This window comes from Theobroma cacao, chromosome 4, assembly GCF_000208745.1.
Source record: "Theobroma cacao cultivar B97-61/B2 chromosome 4, Criollo_cocoa_genome_V2, whole genome shotgun sequence".
Classification (NCBI taxonomy): Eukaryota; Viridiplantae; Streptophyta; class Magnoliopsida; order Malvales; family Malvaceae; genus Theobroma; species Theobroma cacao.
The window spans coordinates 20,898,787-20,925,413 of record NC_030853.1 but is presented as its reverse complement, the minus strand read 5'-3'; the positions used below and the strand labels follow the sequence as shown (position 1 = coordinate 20,925,413).

The window sequence follows — 26,627 nt, the reverse complement described above, 5'->3', positions numbered from 1 at the left end:
GTTATCAATTTCTAATAAAAAAAATTGTACAAAGTTACAAAAGTTGGTTTGTTACTAATTGAATTTGAGATATATAAAGTTAATTGTCTGTTTAAAAGAATATTTTTAATCACACTAAATTGTTATTAATTAATATTATTACATTTTGTAGTGTGACTAATATATATTAATCTATAACCTTGTAATTATCAATTTTGGGCTAAATATGTTCTTAATAACATCTCTCATAATTTTACTTAGAAGGTTATGCCCTTGGGAAGTTGTAAAAAATCTGCACAACAGCAATCGTGCAAAAATCACAGTGATGATGAGCAGGTAGGGCTGAGAAGCTCATCGTAGTTTGTCATGAAAGCTTGGGTTTTAATTAGTTAGTCTTTTCAAACAAAATAATCCAAAAATCTAGCCACGATCTGATGCTTGACCGATGTGCTTAATTTGTTCATTTGCTCCAAGCTGGAGTGCTGCCGCACGAGATGTAGGAGAAAAAGGTGAAAGTCATGAAGCCGTCGTCCCTACCATAACGACTTTCTCATGAACTTGTAAACCACATTCAGCGGCATTGTCATGGAACCATCATCGCCCCTAATCACGCTTGCCCCTCCTACTTGTACCTATTGGTCAACCCATCTCTTGACCTTTTCTTCATTACTTTGATCAAATGATTAAACATGTCTAAATCAAGACCACATATTAGTCAATTAATTAATAAAGCTCAAGTACTTCAGTTTCAAGTTTGCCCCCAGTACAAGAAAGCGGTGAATCTCCCCTGGTTTAGTTTTGGGTTCCAAATACTCGACCAGACTAGAAAACAGTCGGTAGTTTGATATATTGGTATTGATGATTGAGAAAATTGAAGTATATGCTTGATGTTTTCCCCGCCATTTTTTTTCCATTGGAAACCTGAAAAGCTTAGTGAAAGCTTTCCTTATCCTTTACTCTCAAAGTGGGATTGCTACCATTACTAGACCTACTTCCGCAGTCAACACTTCAAAAAATCACAGCTCATCTTCTTTCATAAAAGGGAGGTATTTAACATCACATGAAGTAGTGGAAAGATATACCCAATCTCTGTTTCCTTTTCCGGATTACAACACTTCTTCTACCTAGTAGCATACAAAGCGATGCACATGGAACTTACTTTTCTTCTGTAAATATCTCTCAACCATCCATTTTCCTGAGATGACTTCGCCGTTGCTTTTATTGATTCTCCTTGTATGCAACTACACGGCTCACCTAGGTGCTCTAAATGATGAAGGTCGTGCTCTTCTATCCTTCAAACAGTCCATAGAGAATAGCACAGAAGGCTATTATCTGACCAACTGGAACTCATCCGATGTGAATCCATGCTCGTGGCATGGAGTTACATGCAGAAAAGAAAAAGTTACTGCTCTCATCATTCCAAATATGGGAGTAGCTGGTTTTCTGTCTCCTGCGCTTGCAAATCTCCCCGCAATTCGTCATGTTAACCTCAAGAACAACTCATTTCGTGGAAGCTTGCCTATCCAGCTCTTCACTGCAACTAGGCTGAAGAGCTTGGTCCTTTCAGGTAATTCATTGTCTGGAGCTCTTCCGCCTCCCGTGGGGAACCTCAAGAACCTACAAACTTTAGATCTGTCACAAAATTCATTCAATGGCTCGATTCCTGCATCTATAGTTCAGTGCAGGAACCTAACGACGCTTCTTCTCAGTGAAAATAATTTCACTGGCTCTGTCCCTGTTGGACTTGGAAACAGTTTGATTAGCCTTCAGAAACTCAATCTTTCCTACAACAGCTTAGGCAGTTCAATCCCCAGTGACATTGGCAACTTATCAAATTTGCAAGGTACTCTTGATTTGTCTCACAACTTCTTCACCGGTAATATTCCTGCTAGCCTAGGAAGCCTCCCTGAGAAAGTTTATATTGATCTCGGTTACAATAATCTTAGTGGTCCTATACCGCAGAATGGTGCTTTAGTAAATGCAGGACCAACAGCTTTCGTAGGCAATCCTTTGCTTTGCGGATCCCCTTTGAAACTTTCATGTCCCTCGGGCAGTCCAACTGCAGATTATCAATCAAATATTCATAATCCATTTCAGAGTTCAGGTGGAAGTTCCATGAAGAGTGGGAAAGACAGTCATTCCAGCTCATGGCATCAGGTGATTGAAATTATTGCCGGTGTGATGGTAGGAGTCTGCCTCATTGGGTTTTTGTTCTCTTATCGGTACAAGAAGGCCTCTGTCTGCAAAGGAGTTCAAAAAGTCACTGGTTATCGTCTTGAAGAAAAACTGATGATTGGGAGGGACATTTTCTGCTTTGCAAAGAAAGACATCGACACTCCATCAGAAAATATGGAGCAATGCAACTTTGTGCCATTGGACTCAGAGGTTAACTTTGATCTAGATCAACTGCTTAAAGCATCTGCTTTCCTTCTGGGTAAGAGTGCAAGCGGGATTCTCTATAAAGTGGTGCTTGACAATGGACAAACTGTGGCAGTGAGAAGACTGGGAGACGGAAGTGGGCAAAGACTCAAGGAGTTTCAAATTGAAGTTGAAGCAATCGGAAAAATTAGGCATCCTAACATCGTTAACCTTTGCGCTTATTGCTGGTCCGATGATGAGAAGCTGCTCATCTATGATTATATAACTAATGGAGATCTTACTGCAGCAATTCATGGTAAATTACTAAATTCTGTCTATGGAAACCAAAAGTTACTCTTCATGTACTGTAAATTGTTCACAACTATTCTTTATTTGTCTAGATTTATCCTCTATGCAAAATATATTTTCCATTTTCTAGGAGTTACCATGCTAATCATTCTAATTTTCTAAATATAACCAGGAAAAGCTGGATACATACCCTTTAAACCTCTTTCATGGTCTGTTCGTGTAAAAATCATGAAAGGAATAGCCAAAGGCTTGGCCTACTTACATGAACTCAGTCCGAAAAGGTATGTCCATGGAAATCTGAAGCCAAGCAATATTCTTCTTGGAGAGGACATGGAGCCTCATATTTCTGACTTTGGACTTGGCCGCCTTGCCAACATAGCCGAGGAATCACCAACATTTCAGGTGGAACAGATGACAAGCTGGACACCGCAGCATGGTTCTCCATATGAGCTTACACCAATAAATTCTTCTCTGAATGGATCGTATTATCAAGCTCCTGAAGCCTCAAAAGACACGAAGCCATCACAGAAGTGGGATGTTTACTCATTTGGAGTGATTTTACTGGAGATGATCTCTGGAAAGTTACCAAGCATCCAGGTTGGTTCTTTGGAGATGGATATGGTGCAATGGATTCAACTCAGCATTGAGGAAAGGAAGCCACTCTCTTCTATCATAGATCCCTCCTTAACTCATAATTGGGGTGAAGAGGACAATATAGCTGCTATATTAAAACTCGCTTTAGCCTGCATTCACAAGAGTCCTGATAGGAGACCTACAATGAGGTGTGTGAGTTATAGCTTCGACAAATTGACCTCGTACTCCTAAGGAGAGTTCATGATTGGTGAAAACCAGACGTTTGGTCCGCTAAACCATTAAGTAAATCTAAGCAGAGTGATAGCTGAATTGGTTTTTGTACTCATTTCCGGATGAAGCAGCTGAATATGTTGCAGCCTGGCATTGAAGATGTCAAGATAACAAGTCTTTTCCCTTGCAAATTTCAGTATACATAAAACGATTCAACATGCTAATATTCATTTCAGTTCTCTGACTATGAATTTGACGGCATGTAGCAGAATAAAAATCTTTATTTCTTAATGTCCCAAGCTGAGTTTATTCATTTGAGGCAAATTAGATTTCATTAGTTGGAATTCTTCCTTCTGTCATATTGTCAATGTTTCCCTCTATCTTTAACGACATGTAATTTGATCACATCATTTGTTGCCCCACTATAATAACTGGCTAGCATCAAGAACTATTATATCCACTACCAGCATTATGTCCGTTTACCTTTATTGAATGCTTTTTCGACATAGAACATCAGACAAAATCAAGTAATCTCTTCAGCTCCAACATCTTTTACGTTGTCAAAAGTGAAAGGGTGTTTGTACTGTACTTTGGATGGTGACACCTTGATTAACATTTGTACTCTACATTTTCACTAGTCCTAACAATCATAGAGAACAAATTTCAGGAGTGCAAAATTCACCCAAAAAAACAGGAATGCAAAGTCAAGCAAGCTAAGTGGTCTATGTTGACTATGTTTGAAAAGTTCAAAGCTTGAAAGAGTGTTAAGAGACTGCAAATCAGCAAATACTTAGAAGGATAATCTGCAATTTGATCAATGAACGGAACTGCAAAGGCTAAGGACAGAGATCAAAGACAAGAACCTCGATAAGAACAGCAGGCCAAATGGTCAATCACCAAATCCTCCCATACATTTTTGTGTCATTCATAACACTGCATGTTTCTGTGAAAGACCAACGACGAACAACCAACATTCAGATGCACTTGATTCATGTAGAGTAATACCAGTTTTCAGGACTTCTTACAATCAAACAAGACAGAATCCCCAGAGCTTGTATCTTGAGTTACAGAAAAGCTTGCAACATAAACATTCTCTGAAGGTCTAAAGACTGTCAATCAAACCTGTTTTCATGAGGAAATAGCAGACAAATGCTGATTTCGAATTATGAAAAGCAGAGTTTATGAAAAATCAGAGTTTGAGCAAGGCCAATTTGGGAGTGCTCTATATAGACAAAGATTAATATTAGCTATCCTCTTGTAATGTCCAGCTTGCATCATGTGAAAGAAAGCATCATAAGCAGCACTAAGAGACATTTTATTTCTGGGACTTTAACTCCCATATATAAAACTGATTAAAGTCGTGGCTGCAGTATGTCTGCTGGGATTGATCAGGGACCATAATAGTATCTTGAGTACAAAAGCTCCAATCTGATGAAGCTTCTTTAGGTTACAATGCAAAACATCAGAACAAAAGAGTCAATTACCAGGGTTGGAATCTAGACCCATAGATGCAGTAATTAAAAAAAAAAATGATACTTCCCACAAAATAGTTTGAGAAGATAAAACTCAACAAAGAATAGATAAGAGAGCCAGAAACTGCCGTTCAATAAAATACTAAGCTGACCACAACATCCACCAAGGAGTTTTAACTTCTAAAACAATAAAACACTAAACATTAAATTAGGTGACATTTATCATGTACATGGAACCAGGTGCAAGCTAGCATGAAAAGTGAATCCTGTACTGAGAAGCTATGAAGGGCTAATTAAGCAAGCATTACTTTGCTCTTCCCACTGAATCACGCATTACCCATTCAGAAGTTGCAAGAAATCAGCTCATCCCTGATTAGTCTTCTCAATCAAGTTTTCATGCAAGGATAATTCCTTTCGCTAAAATAAGACAAAAAATTCCCACAGTTCACCCAGAGTTTCTTTCCAAAAGAAAAATTAAGAAGATTTGGGAAGGGGCAAATGATTCTACCAACGAAAGATGTCATGTTTATAGCTACAAACATAAACATTCAGTTTATTTATTTATTTTTTGTACTTAGAAAGAGGCTACAATTCCAAATTGAGAAATTTGAACGCCAAAAAAAGGACAAATGCATGAATCGATAGAACATCATGTTTTATTTTCAAAAATAAAAAGGAAACATTGTGTTTTACATTGTGAATTGAGCAAAATTTTCATAGCTTGGAAAAATAAACTTTGAAAGTCCACAATAGTGTAGCATCAGAGCAGAGAGAAGGACATTCTTTCTAGAACAAATGATAGGATTCTTTTCTTCATCCAAGCAGTACCAAAACTTTCAAAAGACATTAATATAGGACCATGAAAAGTACAATGACATTCTAACAATATGAACCATGGATTAATTAGAGAATCCCTGAAAACCAAATCCCCAAGAAACAAGGCCAATCTTTGTTTCCTTTTATCTGCAGCATTAGTGCCTGAAACTAAAGCATAGTCTGTAAGATAAGCTGAAATGATTCAAGTAAATAAAATCTTAAAAAATGGTCAACTAAAGTGCTTTTAATACTCAAACAGCATTAAGGCTGGAGAAGTCTGCAAAGATAATAAAAAAAGGAATGAAAATAAAAATACTAAAATGGGCAGTCTGAAATGACAGAGAAAAAAGAACAGCATATTTGAAGAAAAGTTATACGACAAACTTAAAATAATCAAATCACAATGGAACCAACTTTGGTTACTTAACTTTGAAAAAATATACTTCTTTGCCTCAAGGATTTAAGTTTTGTCCTGACAAGACTATGTCAAAACCACTAAAATGCCAAAGGACACGAAGCTGAGAAAGATAAACTAATGTTTAATAAGAAGAGGTTGTAGAGGTGAAAGCAGCAAATGCAGACAGCAAGAAAATCTGCATCACCAGAAGATCAAACCCAAGACGAGTGTAAGCCAAAACAATGAGAACAAACAGCTGTAGACCCACAATCAAGAACAACTGACAAAATCATGGCAGATGTAGAGATTGATGGCCTTCATGAGCGACTAATCACAGTTTTAGCTAGCAATAAACTGAGATAGAGGTAAAGATTTCCACCAACAGTAGACCTGTAGTAAACTCCACATGCAAACATCGTGAATAATGGCTGTTAGTTGAATAGTTAACCACATATAGACAAAAATTTCTCACTTGCTTTCTCTTAAGTGTCAGATGTAAATGCTTGTACTTATAGAAAAGAAACACGCAAATATTCACCATCAATGATCAGAATCTCCATTCCGTTAGTAAGATTACATAACCAAGGTTCTATTTCTCCGAAAAGGGATGTTTAAACCCTCATTTACTAACAACATGATCAGGAGAGAGACAACTCAACCATACAATACATTTTGTAAAATACTATAATCTCAAGAACATTCAAGAAAACAAACAAACAAGTAAATGAACAAACAAACAGTAAGAGGAATAAAACATACAAAGCAAAAAGAAGAAAGGCCAAATCATCTGTTTATATGTTAGGCAGGCTACACATACCACTACAAAAATCAGGACCAAGGTAGAACAACCCAAAAGTAACGAAGACACCACTACCAAAATTGTGTTCCCTGTTGGAGAGTAGGATCATTGTGGTTCTGATGTTCTAATCTGTTGCTTTGCATCGTCTGTATGCAATTGCCCTAAAGCCTCAGACAAAAGTAATGTTGTGGCTTTGGTCATGGTTTGGTACTGCGAAGGCAACATGGGTGGTGGAGGCTGAGATTTGTATATTTGAACACGAGCAGGGTCATCATCAAGTTTGCTAGTGCAATTAGCTGTTTCACCAGCAGCAACACCAAATGCTTGAGGGCTGTGCTGAATTTGAGCACCAACAGGCCTTGTTTCTGTTTCATTATAAGGTAAATGAATAAGTGGGTGCCCTGGAACATTTTTGTATGTCTGTGAGGTTAAGTCAGCTACAGGTTGAAGTAATGCTGCAACCTCCTTGATAACCCGTTGAGGTGGAATCAATGAAGCGTTTGGATGGATTTGGGGCTGACCAGAGCCAATAGAGGAAGAGGATGCCTGAACCATCCCACATTGCATAGGTATACTGTAAGACTGAGTTGGCACAACTGGCAAGTAATACAGTGGGTAAGGTTGATTTGACTGGTAATGGAGGTGCTGTTGCTGTGGTGGCAGTGGATGATAAACTGGGTAATATGATGTAACTGGCTGTACTCCAGGCATGTTCTGTGGTATGTAATGGGTACCCTCAAGAACAAATTGTGTTTGTTGCTGCGGTAGATCCACTAGATTTATTGGAGACCCAGACGCCTGAATTGGTTTATGCAGCTCTATCCCAGAGGAAGGATCAGCAACTTTATTGTCTGGTTCAAATGGGTTCGAAGAGGCCTTATTCTTCATTGCAGCAAAGGGGGCAACTTGGTCTTGACAAGTTCCAGTCCGCACATTAGAAACAGCACTCCCAACACGATCATCACTGTAAAAAGAAGGAAAAAATGGTAAAATCAAATAACCAAAACAGCAAAATAAAACAGCATCAGAGGAATCAATAAGTATGAAATTATTGAACTTGAACAGATATGGTATTAAACTTTACAGGTCAATCTAAAGCAACGAGCAGAGCCCTTTCAGTTCTATCAAAACAAACTAATTAAAATAAAAATTGTTCCCTACCACAACATTTTTAAGTAGAAACAATTGAAGTTAGAAGTTTGATTCACAAGTTTTCATCCCTTCTAATCGAATTCAAACATAACATCCGAGACATCTCCTAATAGATTAAGCTTTTGGAATAACTGTTCGCCCAATTATCTATCTAAAAAACTTCAGTTTTCTATCATATTGTTCTCTCCTCATTAACCAAGGCAAATAAAAACTATACAAATCACCAACATCTCTCCAAACCATCAAAATTTTCCTATACAATCCACTTAAAAAATATGCTTTTCTGGGTTTTATTTTGTCCAAAATACTCAAGCAATATGGCTCTCTTGGTACCTGGAAGCGAAATAGGAAGCAAAAACAAAGAAACCAAAAAGTTGCACATTTACACTGTAAAATTCCTTTCCTTCCATATATGGAAAAAGCCCAAAAATAAGTTGTACCTTGGTATTGAATCTGATGAGGGTTTAATTGGAGGCAGATTCGACAAAGAATGCGAAGAAGAAGTGGAGCCAAAAGAAGACGAAGTTTCCAAAACAATAGACTCTTGTTCACTACTAATTTCCCCTCCAAACCCCACTCTTGCACTCCTCAAAGCATCAACAAACCAACTCTCCCTTTTCGGATGACTCAACTCAGCGTTGACGCTATTGACAACTGGAAAAATAAATAATCTGACACGTGAAGGAGTACCAGTGGAAGAGAGTCTGCTGCGCTCTTCTAACATGATTTGGAGATCATCATCCGTTGAGATGGAAATGAGGGAGTTAAGGTCGTGATGGGGAAGTTGGTATTTGAGAACAAATGGGGTGCCGAGGTGGAGGAAGGTGGAGAGGTGGGTGGTGAGAGAAGAGAGAGTAAGGGTGGGAGCGGTGGTGGGGGGGATGGTGATTATGCGGTTTTCTCCTCCGGAGTAGTAGAGTGATTTAGTTTGTGGACGTGGGATGATGTGGCCGCCGTAGCTACACATCAGTCGTAGCTTTGGGGGGGTGGTGGTGGGTGGTGGATCCATGGCGGTGGGCAAAGGGAGGATCTTGGGTCTGGGGCGGCTGAGACGGTGGGGGTTCTTCTTTGGTGTTCAGTTAAGTAAAGATGTTAAATGAGTGGGTGGCTGTGTTTTTGGCTACGATTGTTACAGATGTGGCCGACCTTTAAGAAAAGAAAAGTATTTTTGGAAAGAGAGAGAGTTGCATGGAGAGTGACAAGTGGTGTAAGCATGCACGGGGACAGTGACCCATGTCATCAATTCGCGGTTACCTCTTTTAATTACATTAGTTAGTTATAATAATATTTATATTGTGAAAGACTTTACATTTTGTATGTCAATTAAGTAATTAAACTACATTAATGATAATGGAAATGGAGATTACTGTGGCTGTGCTTGCCTTAGATGCAAGCTTGGAGGAACCAAAACCAGTTCCACTTTTGGACTCCAAAAAATAATATTACTACCATAGGAATTAGATCAAAGTAATTATTTTTTTTGTCCCATAATTAGTATCGGAGTTCTTTTTTTTGTTAATTTTTTTTTCAAATTTCCTCATTATTTATTTATAAATTATGAGAAATTAAAATTAAAAAAAATTTATTTAAAAAAGTTCCGTATAAAATTTGTACTTAGTTTTTTTCAAATACCAATTTTTATATTTTTCTCAAAATTCGACTACTAATTATGTAAATAACTTAAAATGGAACAATTGAAAAAGATTGTTCTTGTTCCTTACCTCCTTAGTTATTAATACTACTTTTTTTGGCTCGTTCTGTTTCACTCTTCAACATAAAATTCCAACCGCGAAAAGTCAGAAATTGAAAGCAGGAATGAAAGAGAGTGTACCCAACAGCGGTTGCGTTTGGCGCTCTGGAATAGCCCTTTTTCAAACGTCTCTTGTCGCCGTCCCTACGAACAGGCCCTTTCTCATAACCCCACTTGGGTCCCAACTCCCATCATGACAATTAACAGACCAACAACTTTGAAAAAAAAGAAGAAAAACCCAAGGCTCTCAGGTAAATTCTTTCTTTATATCCATTCATTTTTGTCATTACTAGTTCGCGTTTACTATTACTACTACTTTGTTGTTTTATCAGAATTATTGAGATAGGGGTCTTCTGTTTATACCGGAGTGTGTGAATAGAACAAGCACTTTGGTTCCTTTCAGTTTTTGTTGCGTTCTCTTCTGCGTTTCAGGGCATATATTTATTATTATGTAAACAACCCATTACGTTATCTGCTTTTGTGTGTTTTCGATTGGTTTAAGCCATGCCTTCCTGGAACACAGGTTTTCTTTCTTGGTCTGAGAATTTCTGTAACTCTTTTCAGGTTTGTGGGATGTATTGATTTGAATATTGCAACTTTGTTTTGTCATTTATTTGGTCACTGATGTTGGAATTCATATCATAAAACATAGTATAACATAGATATGCTTTGTGGGTATTCTTGTTTATTTCCTCTTTGTTGTACTTGACGTCAAATCGTCGCTAGCTATATTCGGAAAATGGTTTTCTTTCCTTTCACAGCTTTTGGTTCTTAGTCATCACTCTGTTATTAACATTGGGTATTGTAAATTATTTGAAGCGCTTTTGTTAAATTTTTTTATTATGTTGGTTGCTAAACTTCGAAGTTGGAAATTTTATCTAGAATAACATTTCTTGGTTCTAGAGTGAATGTCTTGTATGCATTAATCCAAATCCTGGTATCTGTTATGTTATATTGATGTTTTCTAAGAGCATTAAACTAACCAAGGATTGATAATTTACCAGTTATGCACATCATAATAACCTCATACTGCATGTCTTTCCCTCACTTAGTCCATGGAATGAAATGAGTTTTAATAATTTAAATAGTAATAATGTGATCTGAACTACTTGGAATGGCATTTGGTTTCTTTTCACCATTGGCTGTATATAGAATTTTATTCACCTACATTAAGTTGATGGAATACTATATCAGTTTTGGGCTTTTGGTTTGTCGATGGACAGTTGATCACCAAGGTTTTTTATTACTGTTTTGCAAGTCTGATTTTGTTGCTTGTAATGCATTCAAATTTCAGTTAGTTTAAATGTATTGGTTTCATGTAGGATTAACACTTTATGACCTACTATCTGCTGTTTTCAGCTAAGACTGAAGGAAAATATCTTACTTTTAGGATTTAAATGCACATCGCTGTCAAATTCTTAAGATGAATTATTAAGATGATGACATACATCACTCGTTACCAGGGTGGATGACATTTACTATTTTAAACCTTGGCTACCGTCAATGATAGTGACATATTACTTTTTGTCTATATGTATTGAGGATCCCCTAGTGATCAGTGACGGTGTAGGTGATTATTTACTATGGGGATTTTGGTTTTTGATTGTCTCAGGGTACATTCATGCCTCCACTGGCCTGAGCATTTTAATTTTGTTCTGTTTTGGGGATGCATAGTGTTTGACTTTAGGATATTGGTCTTTTCCAAGGGTTAAGGCATCATAGCTCATGAATTTGAAGCAGTCAGGGCATAGGAAAAGTATGGTCGGATTAAGATAGTTATTCATGCTTCATATTTTCATCTATAGGGTTCATCATTACTCTTTTAGTCTCTAAAACATAAATCCATCATTTCTTCTGGGCTTCTGCTAGTAAATTAAATATCTCCAATATGGAACCTAACTAAACAATATACGCAATAGAGATAAAATTTGATTGTTTTTATCTTCCACTTGTTTATTTATTGTTAGTTCTCTTAGCTTGGGGCTAATTCGTGGTTATTAGATAACTGTTGTTTAAAGGTGCATGCTTGCTAGGCTTTGCTGAGCCATCCTCTACAATCTTCTCTTAAGCTTAAAACCTATTAGAAGTTAGATGCAATGAAACTATAGATCGGAACATGAAGTTTACTATCTGGGTAGTGGGGGGGGGGGGGGGAGGGTGGTTTATTTCATTCCTGAAGATTGGTTGGTTGGAATTGGTTAGGATTTGTCAAGCTGGAGATTGGAGAATTCTGCAAATGCTAGTCATTCTTTGTCATCCATTGACCTTCCATTGATAGAACCCAGGAATAAAGAGGTATTTTTTTTCTTTTTTCTTTGTTTTTTTCCACATTGGAACAAGAATGGCTGATTTGTTGAGCTTAATATTCTATTGGGATGTTTTAACATGCAAAGTTGGTAGCTATATACTACAAAAATCTCCTTCTGAGAAAGTGATGAATATTACGTTTCCTTGGTTTGAACTGAATATAGTAGGGAAGATCAAGAGGTATTGGTGTTGTCTGTTATTGTCTCGGATGTTGGAGTTGCCAAGTTAACTCTCACTTTTCTTGGCATGCTTTTTATCATCTTTTTGCTTGGAGAGTGGGATGCAATGGATGTAAATGCCATATTCCTGTGAGAGTTTCATAATGATGCATTTAGAGGCATCAAGATCCTTCTGTTCTCAGTTATTTCTTTAGGCTTAAGGTGTTGCTGATGCTGCTATTTTAGTATCCATACGGAAAAAAGTATCAACTGTAAATCCTTTGGCTAAAATTTAGAATATCGAAATGCAAATGTTTGGCTATCGGAGCTAGTCCAGTCATGTGTTTACCTTGGGATTTTACTTAAATTGGCATTCAATGGTTTTTAGGAGATTTTTTTTGTTTGTTTGTCTTGTTTACTGGTGATTTTGCAACCTATGATGGCTGTGGTCATAGTTTTCCTTCTTATGGAGCCTTTAAGAGGATCCTTTGGTACATAATCTGAACAGTACTCTGACATTCATAGATGTTAAACAGTGCAGAATGAGGGAAGTCCAGCTCGGTTCACATACTGTAAGGTCCCATGGTGTCAAAGTTGCAAGGACACATATGCATGATTGGCTTATACTACTCTTGCTCGTGGTGATAGAGGTTGTCCTCTATATCATTCATCCATTTTATCGCTTTGTTGGGAAGGATATGATGGAGGACCTAAAATACCCCTTAAAGAGTAACACGGTGCCTGGTTGGGCTGTCCCGGTAAATTTCCTCTGCCTTGCTCACAGAGTAAAATTCTTAAAATTTTCCATAAGCATAACAGCATTCTAATTTATTTCCCATATGTGTATTAATATCCTTAAAATTGACTGCATGAGCTCTATTTCTCTCTCTCCCTGCTTTTTGCATTTAGGTGTATGCAGTTCTGTTGCCAATGATGATTTTTCTCCTTGTGTACATCCGTAGGAGGGATGTCTATGATCTTCATCATGCCATACTAGGTGATCATATCATTTGGATAGTTTACTGTTTTATGAACAAAGTGTTCTTTTGAATAAGCTCAATAATTATATCATAATTGTTGAAGTGACGATGGGAAATTTGTTTGCTAATGCAGGCCTCTTATTCTCTGTTCTAGTGACAGCGGTTATCACAGAATCAATTAAAAATGCAGTTGGCCGACCTCGGCCAGACTTTTTTTGGCGCTGTTTTCCAGATGGAAAGGATGTATGCTTCTCTATTCCTGCTATTATGGGAATAAATCTGGCTTTTTCTCGTGCCAATTTTTTGATCATGGAACTTAACTTCATTGCTTCACAGGCTTATGATAAATGGGGAAATGTCATCTGTCATGGTGATAAAAGTGTCATTAAGGAAGGGCATAAAAGCTTTCCTAGTGGGCATACCTCAGGTAATGTATTAATTGATGTTTATTTTTCATTGAGATAATGAAAGATTACAGATGGTTATGTATTCTTATCAATTGTTCTATTCATTTTCACATTCTAAGTTTTAAAGGATAATTGGATTCAATTTTAGGGTCGTTTGCGGGTCTGGGTTTTCTTTCACTATATTTGTCTGGAAAAGTCAAAGCATTTGACCACAGAGGACATGTTGCAAAACTATGCATTGTCTTCCTTCCTCTATTGGTTGCATCGCTTGTGGGCATTTCTCGAGTGGATGATTATTGGCACCATTGGCAGGATGTCTTTGCTGGAGGTCTCCTAGGTTGGTTCCTCAAACATTGTTTTCATTCATGACTTTATATATAACCTCCCTTAGATATGCTATCTTTTGCAGGGCTTGTAGTTGCTACATTTTGCTATTTGCAGTTCTTCCCGCCACCTTATCAGGCTGATGGTAAGCTCCACAATCCATTTGGTCTTATCGAAAAGTTGATTCTACATAGTGTCATACCCTACAGCAAAATGCTTTACTGAATGAGACTCCTAAAAGCATGGCAGGAATGTTGGTAGCAACATCTTTTCTGATTTAGGAGTAAAAGGGGAACAGATTTACTTAGGAATCTCAGACTATGCAAAATTTTCAACACGGTTTCTATTAAATTTCAGTAATATCTACCTTTTCTAGAGGATTTTTTTATTTTAGTTTCCTTTGCTTTGATTCACTCCATCCTCCATGTTATCAGACAAAGCCTATCTTTCATTTCATGGATCTCTGCTTTAAGTGAGAGAACTCTGCTGGTGGTGATCTTTAAGTGGTTGTAGGGCTGATTCTTGCTTTTTATCGCTTTTGTTTTTTAAATTTGCTGCTTTGTTTGTTATGTCTGGAATCTTCTTCTTTTGTCAATTAGCTGATTTAACTAACTAAGAGAGACAAAAAACTAACGATGATCCTTCTTTTTTGCAATAAAAACTAGGAATGCTGATAGAAACATTTAATCTGAATGTTTTCTCAATAGATTTAGATCCAAAAACAAATATAAATCTTCATTGAGGATTTTATTTTCAAGTTTTAGTGTGTGGTTGGAAGTTTGAAGTATGAAGATTGTTCATTGTAGGAAAGCTGCTTCCTCTCTCACGTAGATGGCTCCTTCCCACCCTTTCCTTCTGCCAACTTCTAGTTTGGTAGCTAACGGAAGCTTGCTTGTCCACTTATGATGCGGTGCCTGTGTCACTCTTGACATTGATACTTGATGCATTATTTTTTTATCACTTAGCTTTTGATTATATATTCCTGTATAATAGCAAACAATATTAAGTTGAAAAGCTGGTTAATAATCAAGTTAATGGAGTTAATCATACTTCCTGATTGGAATGTCCAAGTTATCTGAACTTGTGGACAAAAATGCTTGTAGGTTGGGGTCCATACGCTTATTTTCAGGTATTGGAGGAGTCACTTGTAAGTACACAAGCAACCAATGTTGAGAATCAACAAGATGCAACAGCCGAGGAGGTTCAGATGGCAAACCAAGAAGAAGAAAGAAGTGATAATGTGGGAATGCATTTAGCATGCAATGCTAGTTCAACGCTGGAAGATATGGAATCTGGGAAGAGGTAGCTTTGTTAATTTCTTATTCCTAAGATTAGGAATCTGTATATGCACGTATCTCATGAGCTGCAGAGTTTTGAACGTGTTTTGAGCAGTTTGAGATCTTGCTGGAACATTATCGTAAGTTGTGTAGGTAGCTAACAGCACTGCTGTTAGGGAGCGGAGTTTACCTTTGAATAGTTAGAAAGTTTGTTAACCAAAACCCTCCATTTCTCATATCAAGATGTTTAAAGAGAGCTAATAAAAGTGTCTGAACAAATATTAACGGAGAAAATTAATTGATCTATTTTAACTAATTGTTGTACCTCTTTGGTATAAAAAAAAATTATTATACAAATTGTTTTTCCCACTTCAAATCATAGATTCAACAAATAAGTATGCCATGCATATGAGTGAGTTAAGGACTTATAATAGTTGTTGTAACTATAATAATAATAGTAATAATAATTGTTATGCGTGTATTTGTAAATTAATAAAATTTCATTAAGTGATTTATAAAATATCATTTTCATTCAAATTTAGACTCACCAATTCATTCAAATTTAGCTGTATTGACGTCTTAAATTGATTTATTATAACTGTACTATATGGTTTTCCTCGTGCATTAATGTATGATATATACTTTCAAACATGTCTTAATTCTTTTTAATGGTTAAATTACTTGAGTTTTTTTGAACATATACCTTGTCACAAATATAAGGTTCTGATCTCACGAATTTAGTTCATGAGAGTTATTACGGAATCTTGACACCTCTCTCAATTACCGTAACAAAACCTAGAACTTAAGTTTATTAAGAAAAAAACGAAATTTATTCAATTGAAATATTTAAAATAATTTCTATGAATTTATTATACCAGAGGATTTTAGGGGTTATGGTTAAACCATATCAAAATTCTACGATAACTCTCACGGAACCAAGTCCGAGGGATCAAAGCTCACAAACACAAGGAGGAATGAATAAACCAAAAAAAAAAAAAAAAGGAAAGAAAAGAAATTATAGCAAGATTAATATAATTAAGAAAGGTGAGGAGTGATAAAAAAAGATAAATGTTTGGGGTTTTAAAAGGATTTTCCGCATTTAGAATTTAGTTTAATAACTAAAAGGAAACCAAAACATAAAAACCAACGTCAAATTTAACTGGCTTGATGATGAAGTCTTTCAATGTCCTTTATCGAAAACTGTTAAATCCAAATACCAATTTCTTTTTTTTCTTAATTAAGAATATCAGAAATTTAGATTTTCTTGCCATAAAAGTAAGGGAGAAAGATCACTAAAGAAAGACGTCTGATCTCCCAAATTAGGGCTGCAAACCCATTCTTCCATCTATAAAAAACCTACGTGACAACTGATCTTTGCTTTTGTATATTGAACCTCAGAGAAGTTGCTTGCTACTACCCATTACAGCAAACAAGGTAATTAACTACTTTCTTCTTTTAAATTCTCCTTCAAGCCTGCAATACATATTTGCCTTGTTTTTCTTTCTTCTTCGAAGCTATCAATAGAAACCCTTGCTTTCTGTGTGTGCATATGTAAAAAGCGTTACTTCTTTGTTTAGTTTCTTTATCATGTACAATGCATTCAAAGTTGAACTAATGGAGGTTTTTCTGTTACATTACTGAAATTTTGTTCATGTGTTCTCCCCTAGGTTTCTCTTTTTCCTCTCTCTCTTTTCTTGCCCTTGTCTCTGTTTAAAGCTTGGGAGGTTTTATACAGGGAGTTTTTATTGTTTGATAGAAGCCAAGTTATAAATATGTAGTTGTTGGGAGTGGGTTTTTCCTGTTTTCTGCTTTTGTTGTTTTTCTTTTATCAATTGGTTGTTTGAGAATTGATGTGGATGATGCATGCTAAATTGATGAATTTGAGGGCTTGCTTTCTTTTAAACTTTTGTTTTTCCTTTTGTTGGATGAATGTATAGACTTATTGTGCCTCTAGATGTACTTTGAGATTGCTGTTTGCATCAACTTTTTTATGTTGATATGTTACTTGGGACTTGAGACTGATCAAGAGTTTAACTGTTTTCATATTCTTAATTCCAATGATTTTACACTCTCTTTCCTTTTGATTTCATTTCAATATTATTATGAGTTTATATGTAATTTTTTTCTTTACAATTATTTTACTTTATATATATATGTATTTATAATTTATAATTTATCATATGATCAGAACAGATGGGCAAACGTAAGATGGAGATGAAAGTAATAGAGAATGAGAAAGCTCGGAAGAGGGTTTTTGAAAAAAGAAGGAATAATTTGTTAAAGAAGGCTAAGGAGTTATCAATTCTTTGTGACATTAAGATTTTGGTCATCATCTTTGAACTAGGTATACCAAAGGCTCAGATTTGGCCTGATAATGATGAGGAAGCTACACAAATCATCAACAGATTCAAGCAGCAGCCTGTTAAAGGTGATAGCAAAAAAGCTTACTATGATAGTTTTGCAAGTAAGAAGAAAAATTTTGGCGAGAAATTTCCTATATCAGAATATAAGACTATGATCAATCACTTCTCTGAGAATCAGCTTCAAAATTTGTGTTATGAATTGGATGCCAAGATTGCTGCTATGATGAATGCAATTAATTCAAAACAGGACTTGACAGAAGGACCTATGCCGAAGATGTTAGCTGCTGAGTGTCAAGGAAAAGGATTCTTAAACAAGGGGAGGGGAAAGGAAGTTGATATTTACCAAGAGCCTATTCCTATCCAACAAGACCAGAGTTTTGAGATGCTTTACCATAAACCAAATTTCATGGAAAGTCCAATGATGATGCAGAATGATATCAGCTATCCTCAGTTTGATGGCAGTACTAGTAGTAGCAATATTCCTTATGTTCCATTACCGATTCATCATGTTGATCCATCTTGGATGCAACCAGCTTACATGAGCTACTATGACCCAACCATCCACCGTATTCCACCAGGCATTTATTATCCTGTGATGCCAAGTTTTCCCTCTCTGACGAACGAGTCAGGCTAACAAGTTGTCTGCTATTCGTCACTGACAAAGGGCCTTAAGGCTTAAGCCCTGCCTTATCTTCCATTTTACACAAGTCTACTTTTGGCTGTTAAAGACCAATAAACTTTGGATATGTTTGATGTTTTTTTTATTTACCAGCATTTCTAGAAATTCGTTATATTCTCGGATAATTGACATTTTATTTTCATTAACTAAGATATTGTTGGCCAAGTCTCTTGTACATGCTTATTTTTCCCTTCGTCGAAGAAATAAGTTGATTAATAGATGGATACAAAATACAGTACGAAACCCTGATAGCAACAAACGAATATTAGAAATCATAGGCCAAAATAGCAACGTTGGCTATTTTGGCAATATATCAAACACCTGGCATAGTAAAGTTGAGAAACTATAACAGCCTCATCAAATTATTGCTCATTGCTCAAAGACAATTGAAACATAACCCAACAACATTTCCACATTCCCTAGGCAATTAAAAATTTTTCTGCTGGAATCTCAACTGTCCTCAGACAGCATGTAGGATTCCAAGGATTCTAAACTAAAACCATAACCAATCCCTTGCCCAAATCCAAACCCCAACCCAACCCCACAACCAGCCCCGACCCCAAACGCAAGCTTCAAATGGTTCCAAGGCCACCCTCCATACCCAATTCCCCCAACCAAACCAAACCCAACTCCAATGCCGCAACCAATCCCAGCACCGCCTCCAGGTCCCAATACGTTCTCCTCCACTTTCTGGCGGCTTTCACGGAGGAATTCCGACACTGGAAATTGCTTGCCGTTCTTTTTCTTGTTCATGTTTCCTTTCCATTTCCATAAGGAATTTGTGTCCTTGGATTTTGTTTTCATGGGATTTGACCAAAGGGAAGTGTAGAGCGGAAAGGAGGTTTGGGTTGGGACGTGGGGAGCTGAAAACTCTTATCAGTTGCGTTGGATAATGGTTAATGCCTGTACATATGTGTTCACACTTGTCGGCTTCTTTGTTTTCTGTTTGGAAGCTATGCATGAATTGAAGGTACTCGGTGGGCCCACTAATCTATCTCTTTGCAATTGTAAATAGTAGTTAAGTAGTTATATATTAAAGTATTATTTATATACCCTAAATGGAGTTTTTAAATTTTTATAATTGTTCCTATATATTTATTTAATAATTAATTAATTAATTAGATTTTACAAATATACTTTAATGAAACACATGTAAAGTATTTATACATCTTAAATTTTTCACTACTATGTATATGGTAAATTTTCTTGTAGGTTAAAAAGTTTCTTCTTATTTTTGTTTTTATTAAATGTCCACTACTCAAGTTTCAATGTTTTGAAGTTATCACAATATACACTAACAAAACAATTTATCCAACAAATCTATTCAAAAGACAAAAGTTTCCTCTATTGCTGTCCATTTCATGAATGTTTTACCTTTCGAATATCCATTTAGTGACTTATTGTGTATATCTGACAAACAAGTGACATATATGGTTTTGAATCTTTTGACCCCTTTGCTGATATTGACATTTGTCATTGTTGAATAAATAAAATAAATACAATCTTTTATCAGAAGACTATAAATATGATTGATTTGGAAATTGATATTATCATATGTATACATACATATATATGGACAGGGGTGAGCAATTTTCGATTAAAATGAATTAATTAAATTTATTAAAAAATGATTTTAAGATTCGGTTAATTCAATTAATAAATTAATCAATTGGATTATTTCAATTGATTTTGATTGTAAAAATTTGTTCAATTAATCAAATTAACCGTTCTATTAATGAGCAATAAAAAAGTGTAGTCCATAGGAACTATGTAATTTAAAGCCAAATGCTCTACCGGCTAAGTTAGATAGATAGGTTGTTTAACTTAATTTGCTGTAGTTTAGACTTTATAATTAATTAAACATCAAAGTAAATTTTCAATTAAGGAATAAAGATTTTATTATATTTAATTAATAAAAATTTAAGATAGTTTTTTCTATAATTAGTTCTTAATTACAAGTAATTGTAATTTTATTTCTATAATTAGTTCTTAATTACAAGTAATTGTAATTTTATTACATTTATCTTGTAATTGAAATACAACATAACCTCAATAAATTAATGCTTGATAAATTAATAATCTTGATAAAATAATATTTGAGATTGATTCCAAGTTAAATTAATAATTCGCTAAATTTATAAGAAAATAAATTTTAAAAAAAAATACATAGGTCCCACTTGATATATAAATTAATAATCTTCTTATTTATTAAAATTATATACATGACTCAATTAGGACGCTTTTGTAAAATATGACTCAAATGTTATTTGTTTCCTTTTGAAATTGATGTCTCATTGAACTTCATCTCTAACTTTTCTTAGTGCATTTTTTAAAAGTAATTTTTCTTAGTGCATCAAGAAGTTTTGGTGTAATATTCTCATATTGCAAGAGAAAAGTATGCACAATACATATATTAAGTTCAATGCTTTGAAAAAAAATAAAAAAATACCTTTTTTTTAATTGAAAAAAAAAGGATTTGAATCTTATTCTTTAGATAAGAGATCATGTATTAATCAATGAGTCAAATACTTAGGTGCAAATAAAAAATATCATAATAAGTTAATTTAATTTTTTATTAATTGATGTATAAATTAATAAATTATTAATTATCGATTAATAATATCTCGATTAATTAATAAATTTTCATGGTCCCAAGGGTATTAATTTATAAAGATTTAATTTTAATTGATATATGTTTTTTATTTAAACATCTTGAAAGAAATATAAAAAAGTTATAGCTTTAGTAAATATGTAATTTAAAGTAAAATAAGAAAAAGAAAAGCAAAAATGATAATAGGAATATAAACTCTGGATGACCTTTAAAGTAGATTAAATAAAAGATTAATCATTTAAAAATCTAAAATATATATCTTATTAAGCTTGATACCAAATCAAATCCTAACATCTTAAACAAATTAGAATGAGTAATCATGATAAAAAAACTTGTTTATTAATTTGTACTTGTATTATAGAAAATCTTGTAGTGAAATTGTTGATGGAAATTATCAAAACAAGTTCTAGAAATCCAATTAGTGTCATATATATTTTGTATTTTAATTTTAAGGTAGATTATCTAGCATTACTATTTTTTTTAAAAAAATTGAGTTTGATAAGAGAGGAATGAAAAAATATAAAAAAAATTAAAGAGACAATTTTAATATTTAAGTGAGGATTAAGATTTTTCTTGACAGCTAGAAGAGAGAAACATGGAGAAAGAAGGCAATCGTGGAAGGCGAAAAATTAATCTTCCTAGGCAGAGCATCACTGGAAATCGAGATTGTTCTCAGTTTACATTGGCAACTTGAGTCCCCTAGCAACATGGGATCAATTGTACGAGATCTTTCAAAAGTTTGGTGTGGTCGTTGACATCTACATTTAGAAGTCAAAGCTGGCTGAACTAGGAAACTGACCTATCTTCATTTTTGTAAGGAATCGCCACACTCAAGAAATGTGCAAAGCAATTGAGTTGGGGATGGTATGATTATTGAGAATAAGAGGATTGTGGTCAATAGGGCCATCTTTACAAAGCTAGGTCAAAGCACATGCAGTTCGGGTACATAGGTGATAGGTAAAAGGTCTTATAGAAAAGCCCTCATATAGATGAAGGATAAGGTAAAATGAGGTTAATCAAATGTGTACTACACCTCATAATCGTTTGGTAAGGCCACAAAAGGAATTACTCCACATTAAGGTTGATATTCCTGATCAGGAAATTGAATGGGTATTTGGAAATGTAGTGGCAATGATATGTGAAAAATTTTCCCCCAAAGCTATTCAAGCCATATTTTTACAAGAGGGCTTTTTAGTCATGGTCCAATGTCTTATTGATTTTAAAGTGTTGGTTATGTTCAATGAGGTTTTTGAGATGAAGGTTGTTTTAGATGCTTATCATGATTTGTTCTCCACTTGGTTTTCATCCATTTCTTTATATTTCATGGCTTTGGAGAAATTTGAAAAACCGAAATGGGTTCGACTTTAGAATTTATCTATCCATCTTTGGAGCAAGGCTACCTTTAGGAGGTTAAGCGGCTTATGGGGAAGAGTTATCAAGGTTAGTAGCTCCACTTGTAATTTGAAAAGATTGGATTTTGCTAAGGTCTTTATATTGGTTAATGAAGGTGTTTCTCTCTCGGAATGAAAGGAGGTTGTTGTTGAAAATTCAATAATTCCAACTGGTAAAAGTTGAAGAAGAATGAATTTGGGCTCGAAGTAGCTACTGGCTAAAGGAAAGAAGGAAGGAAGGATACTATGTCGTTTTTGTTCTTTACTTAATAACTCAATGAAATGTTTTGCTGTTATATCATTTTAATTCTTCAGTTTTTTGTAATGGCTTAAACGCTAGTCCTTCTGTCATTTTTGTCTAGTCTATTAAAGCTTTCAGTCACGTTTTTTTTTCTCTTTCTTATAGCCATTGGGCTTAATTGTTGTAGTGCACAAGATCCAATGTCTGGAATTCTGTGCACAACTATGTGGTACAGCGAGGTTCTTTCTCCAATGTTGAATCTTAAGGCATGGTTACCTCGATGATTATATATATGAATATAGAGATATAAATCGATGGTTTTTTCCCAAATATTTCTTTAGATGCTTTTACCTTTCCTCTGTTTTTCTGGGTTTTATTGGCTGAGTTCTTATGTGAGCTTAAACTTTCTCATTCTTCAAAAAACTCTACATGGTATCAGAGCTGGTTTTCTTAAGGTGCTTGTGAATTGTTTCTTAGTTTTTGGTGATTTAGTGAGTGATTAAGATGGCCACAACCAGCTTCAATGCAATAACTCCTCTAATCTTTTCAGGAGAGAACTACCTATTCTGGGCAATTAAAATGCGCACTTATTTAAAGGTATTTGATTTATGGGATGCTGTTGAGATTGGTGAAATCCCTGTGCAGAGGCATGTTAATCCCACTATTGCTCAGATCAAGCAGCATAGTGAGGAGGTTGCTAAGCGGTGTAAAGCTTTCAATTGTCTTCAAATAGCAGTGTCAAAATCCATCTTTGCTAAGATCATGAATTATGAGGATCTAAAGCAAGTTTGGGATAGCTTAAGGGAGGAATATCAGGGCAGTGACGGGGACAAAGTCTATGCAGGTGCTGAATCTATCCAAAAAGTTTGAATTACTAAAGATGAATAATGATGAAGGTATTCAAGATTATACTGACAAGTGCTTAGGCTTGTTAATTAGCTCAAGCAACTTGGGGAAGAGGTAAGTGATAAACGGATAGTCAATAAAATACTAGTCAGCATCCTTGAAAGGTTTAAAGCTAAGATCTCCTCTCTAGAGGACTCAAAAGACCTGACAAGGATCTCTATCACTGAGCTCATCAGTGCCTTGTTAGCTCAGGAGCAGAGGAGAGCTCTGAGGGGAGAAAATTTGGTTAAAAATGCTTTAGTGGCTAAGATAAAGGGATTGAAGAACAAAGGAAGCAGTTCTAAGAAGAATGATGGAAAAAGAAGTAAGACTGATGAAGGGAAGAAGGGCAAAATTGTGGACAAATATCCTTTTTGTCCTAATTGCAAGAAGAGGAATCACATTGCCAAGTTTTGTTGGTATTGACCTAATGTCAAGTGCAAAGCCTGTCATCAAATGGGTCATGTTGAGAAGGTGTGTAAGTTAAAGAAATCTAAAGCTTCTGATTAAGCAGATGTGGCAGAGCAGGCTGATGAAGCAAAAAAAGTGTTGTTTGTGACTCAAATGGGAAGACATTCTGAGAAGTCAAATGTCTGGCTGCTGATAGTGCCTGTTCACACAATCTTACAGGTAACAAATCCCTATATTCTGATCTAGATACTAGCTTCAATTCTAAGGTTAAAATTGAAAATGGTGAATTCTTGAAAATTGTTTGAATTAGAACTGTGTCTGTGAATACTGCATTAGGAGTTAAACACATAGCCAGTGTGCATTATGTTCCTGAGGCAAGTCAGAATTTACTTAATGTGGGACAATTAACTGAAAACAAGTATGCTTTGTTGTTTAGAGGTTGACAATGTACTGTATTTGATCCGTGGGGTTCTAAAATGTTCACAGTGGAGATTCACAATAACTGTTATCCCCTCAATTTGGCTAATACTGATCAAGTAGCTTTATATAGTGAGTCTGATGTTTTAGATCTCTGGCACAAACGTTTTGGACATGTGAACTATGGTTCACTGTCACTCATGCATTCAAGTAAAGTTGTGGAAGGCCTACCTCAGATTGTGAAACCAGAAAAATTGTGTGAAACCTGTCAGCTGGGTAAGCAGGTTAGGAAACCATTCCCTAAAGTAAGTCAAAGGAAGACTACTCAGAAGCTAGAGATAATCCACACTGACATATGTGGACCTATGAAGACTCCATCATTTAGTGGAAGTAAATACTATATTGTATTCATTGATGACCTCACAAGGTATTGCTGGATATACTTTATGAAGTTAAAATCCGAAGCTTTGAAGTATTTCAAGATATTCAAGGCATTTGCAGAGAATTATTCTGGCATGAAAATTAAGTTTTTAAAAAGTGATAATGGCAGGGAGTATACATCAGAAGAGTTTGAGGATTTATTGTCCGAGTGTGGAGTGCAACATCAACTTACTGTCACCTATAGTCCACCACAGAATGGGAAAGCTGAAAGAAAGAATAGAACACTTGCAGAGATGGGTAGATGTTTACTGTATTAGGGGAGTTTGCCTAAAGAATTCTGGGTTGAGGTAGTTAACACTGCTAATTACTTGTTGAACAAATCATCTACCAAGGTACTAAGTGATAAAACTCCATATGAAATGTGGTTTGGATACAAACCATTAGTGTCACACTTTAAAATATTTAGCTGTGTGTGTTATGCCAAAGTTCTAGATGAAAGGAGAGCAATGTTTGATGCCAAGGCAGTTATGGCTGTGATGATTGGGTACAGTGAAGTGACAAAGGGCTACAGACTCTATAATCTTGAGTCCAGGAAGATATTTATCTGTAGAGATGTTAATTTTGAAGAAAGGCATTTTTGGAACTCGAAAAATGCTACTGTTTAAGGTTTAAGGAATGAAGGAGGAACTGATGAATAACAGCTTCAGAAACAAATTGATGATAATTTAGATATCGAAAATAAGTCCAAAGCTGTCAGGGAAACTAGGACTCTAGAATAAATCTATAGCAGGTGCAATTTAGCCATGACAAAACCAGTCAACTACATGGAAGCTAGTGTTGACAGCAATTGGAAATGTGCTTTGGATGCTGAATTCAACATGATTAAGAAGAATAAGACCTGGGTGCTGGTAGATAGACCTAAAGATCATAATGTTATTAGTGTGAAATGGATCTGTAGAACAAAATTAAACCCAGATGGATCTGTTAACAAATATAAAGCCAGACTAGTAGTGAAGGGCTTTGCACAGATTTATGGGAAAGACTATCTGGAGACATTTGCTCTAGTGGCTAGACATGATACAATCAGATTGCTGGCAGCCTTGTTTGCAAGAGAATGATGGAAAATTTATCAACTAGACATGAAGTCTGCTTTTTTAAATGGCTACTTGAAGGAAGACATTTATGTAGAACAACTTGAAGGTTATGTGGAAAAAAAGGTCTGAAAACAAAGTCTGCAAACTGTTGAAAGCCCTGTATGGTCTTAAGAAAGCACCAAGGGCTTGGTATGAAAGGATGGATGCTCATTTACTGGATCAAGGGTTTAACAGGAGCAGTACTGAAGCAACTCTTTATATAAAAAGGGTAAATGAGTCTGCTGAGCTTATAGTTGCCTTGTATGTTGTTGACTTGCTTGTAACTGGTCCTAAGTCTGAATGTTTGGCTGAATTCAAGTCTCAGATGTTGAGAGTCGTTTGAAATGACTAACTTAGGACTAATGTCCTATTTTCTTGGGATGGAATTTATTCAGTCTTCAAGCTGCATTATGATTCATCAAACAAAGTATGCTCATGACTTGCTAAAGAAATTTCAAATGGATCAGTGTAAGGCTGTTAGGACTCCATTGGCTACAGGAAGCAAGTTTTGCAATCAAGATGAGTCATCAGAGGCTGATGAAAAGTTGTACAAGAGTATCATTGGATCCTTATTGTATCTTGCTACAACCAGACCAGATTTGATGTATGCAATGAGTCTCTTGTCCAGGTATATGCAAGATCCAAAAACAACTCATCTTATTGCTACTAAACGAATCCTTAGGTATGTAAAAGGTACTATAGATTTTGATGTGAAGTATTTGAAGACTGAAAGCAGTGAACTTCAGGGTTTCTCAGATAGTGATTGGGCAGGTTCTTGTGATGACTTGAAAAGTACAAGTGGCTACTATTTTTCTTTTGGAAGTGG

General features: G+C 35.5%; 5 protein-coding genes across 15 annotated transcripts; 3 read left to right on the top strand and 2 right to left on the bottom strand.

Annotated features, from left to right (window-relative positions):
• Positions 758-3,809, top strand: LOC18601993 (receptor protein kinase-like protein ZAR1). The gene is made up of 2 exons (XM_018118883.1): positions 758-2,653; positions 2,819-3,809. Exons 1-2 carry the CDS (start codon positions 1,180-1,182, stop codon positions 3,469-3,471), a joined length of 2,127 nt encoding a protein of 708 aa, XP_017974372.1. The 5' UTR covers positions 758-1,179; the 3' UTR covers positions 3,472-3,809.
• On the bottom strand, positions 4,374-9,226 carry LOC18601992. Of its 4 annotated transcripts, none has more exons than XR_001927354.1 (3): positions 8,527-9,226; positions 6,953-7,898; positions 4,374-4,890 (listed from the first exon to the last, which is right to left on the bottom strand). XR_001927354.1 is itself a non-coding variant. In XM_018118796.1 (2 exons), exons 1-2 carry the CDS (start codon positions 9,093-9,095, stop codon positions 7,040-7,042), a joined length of 1,428 nt encoding a protein of 475 aa, XP_017974285.1. In that variant the 5' UTR covers positions 9,096-9,226; the 3' UTR covers positions 6,669-7,039. The 4 variants fall into 4 exon arrangements, 1 of the variants encoding a protein (XP_017974285.1); XR_001927352.1 differs by lacking the exon at positions 4,374-4,890 and adding an exon at positions 5,591-5,906; XR_001927353.1 differs by lacking the exon at positions 4,374-4,890 and adding an exon at positions 5,591-5,900.
• On the top strand, positions 10,065-15,605 carry LOC18601991 (putative lipid phosphate phosphatase 3, chloroplastic). 7 transcript variants are annotated; one of them, XM_007033110.2, is made up of 10 exons: positions 10,121-10,400; positions 12,039-12,131; positions 12,838-13,059; positions 13,211-13,298; positions 13,415-13,524; positions 13,618-13,708; positions 13,837-14,025; positions 14,098-14,157; positions 14,819-14,922; positions 15,116-15,207. In XM_007033110.2, exons 1-9 carry the CDS (start codon positions 10,341-10,343, stop codon positions 14,887-14,889), a joined length of 984 nt encoding a protein of 327 aa, XP_007033172.2. In that variant the 5' UTR covers positions 10,121-10,340; the 3' UTR covers positions 14,890-14,922; positions 15,116-15,207. The 7 variants fall into 7 exon arrangements, with proteins under 7 accessions (XP_017975603.1, XP_007033172.2, XP_007033170.2 ...); XM_007033108.2 differs by lacking the exon at positions 14,819-14,922 and having other exon boundaries at positions 10,124-10,400; positions 15,116-15,605; XM_018120114.1 differs by lacking the exons at positions 10,121-10,400; positions 12,039-12,131; positions 14,819-14,922 and adding an exon at positions 10,065-10,087 and having other exon boundaries at positions 15,116-15,605.
• LOC18601990 (MADS-box protein AGL42) lies at positions 16,533-18,456 on the top strand. 2 transcript variants are annotated; one of them, XM_018118769.1, is made up of 2 exons: positions 16,533-16,723; positions 17,478-18,456. In XM_018118769.1, the coding sequence occupies exon 2, from the start codon at positions 17,483-17,485 to the stop codon at positions 18,284-18,286; it is 804 nt and encodes a 267-aa protein (XP_017974258.1). In that variant the 5' UTR covers positions 16,533-16,723; positions 17,478-17,482; the 3' UTR covers positions 18,287-18,456. The 2 variants fall into 2 exon arrangements, with proteins under 2 accessions (XP_017974258.1, XP_007033169.2); XM_007033107.2 differs by having other exon boundaries at positions 16,537-16,723; positions 17,483-18,456.
• On the bottom strand, positions 18,527-19,303 carry LOC18601989 (keratin-associated protein 21-1). Its single transcript, XM_007033106.2, has one exon. It carries the CDS (start codon positions 19,133-19,135, stop codon positions 18,782-18,784), a length of 354 nt encoding a protein of 117 aa, XP_007033168.1. The 5' UTR covers positions 19,136-19,303; the 3' UTR covers positions 18,527-18,781.

Coding starts and splice junctions, on each gene's coding strand:
- LOC18601990 (XM_018118769.1), top strand. CDS start 17,483: ATGGGCAAACGTAAGATGGAGATGAAAGTAATAGAGAATGAGAAAGCT.
- LOC18601991 (XM_007033108.2), top strand. CDS start 10,341: ATGCCTTCCTGGAACACAGGTTTTCTTTCTTGGTCTGAGAATTTCTGT. Junction 13,525..13,617: donor GTTTTCCAGATGGAAAGGAT/GTATGCTTCTCT, acceptor ATTGCTTCACAG/GCTTATGATAAATGGGGAAA. Junction 14,158..15,115: donor GCCACCTTATCAGGCTGATG/GTAAGCTCCACA, acceptor AAATGCTTGTAG/GTTGGGGTCCATACGCTTAT.
- LOC18601992 (XM_018118796.1), bottom strand. CDS start 9,095: ATGGATCCACCACCCACCACCACCCCCCCAAAGCTACGACTGATGTGT. Junction 7,899..8,526: donor TCATCAGATTCAATACCAAG/GTACAACTTATT, acceptor TTCTTTTTACAG/TGATGATCGTGTTGGGAGTG.
- LOC18601993 (XM_018118883.1), top strand. CDS start 1,180: ATGACTTCGCCGTTGCTTTTATTGATTCTCCTTGTATGCAACTACACG. Junction 2,654..2,818: donor TCTTACTGCAGCAATTCATG/GTAAATTACTAA, acceptor AAATATAACCAG/GAAAAGCTGGATACATACCC.
- LOC18601989 (XM_007033106.2), bottom strand. CDS start 19,135: ATGAAAACAAAATCCAAGGACACAAATTCCTTATGGAAATGGAAAGGA.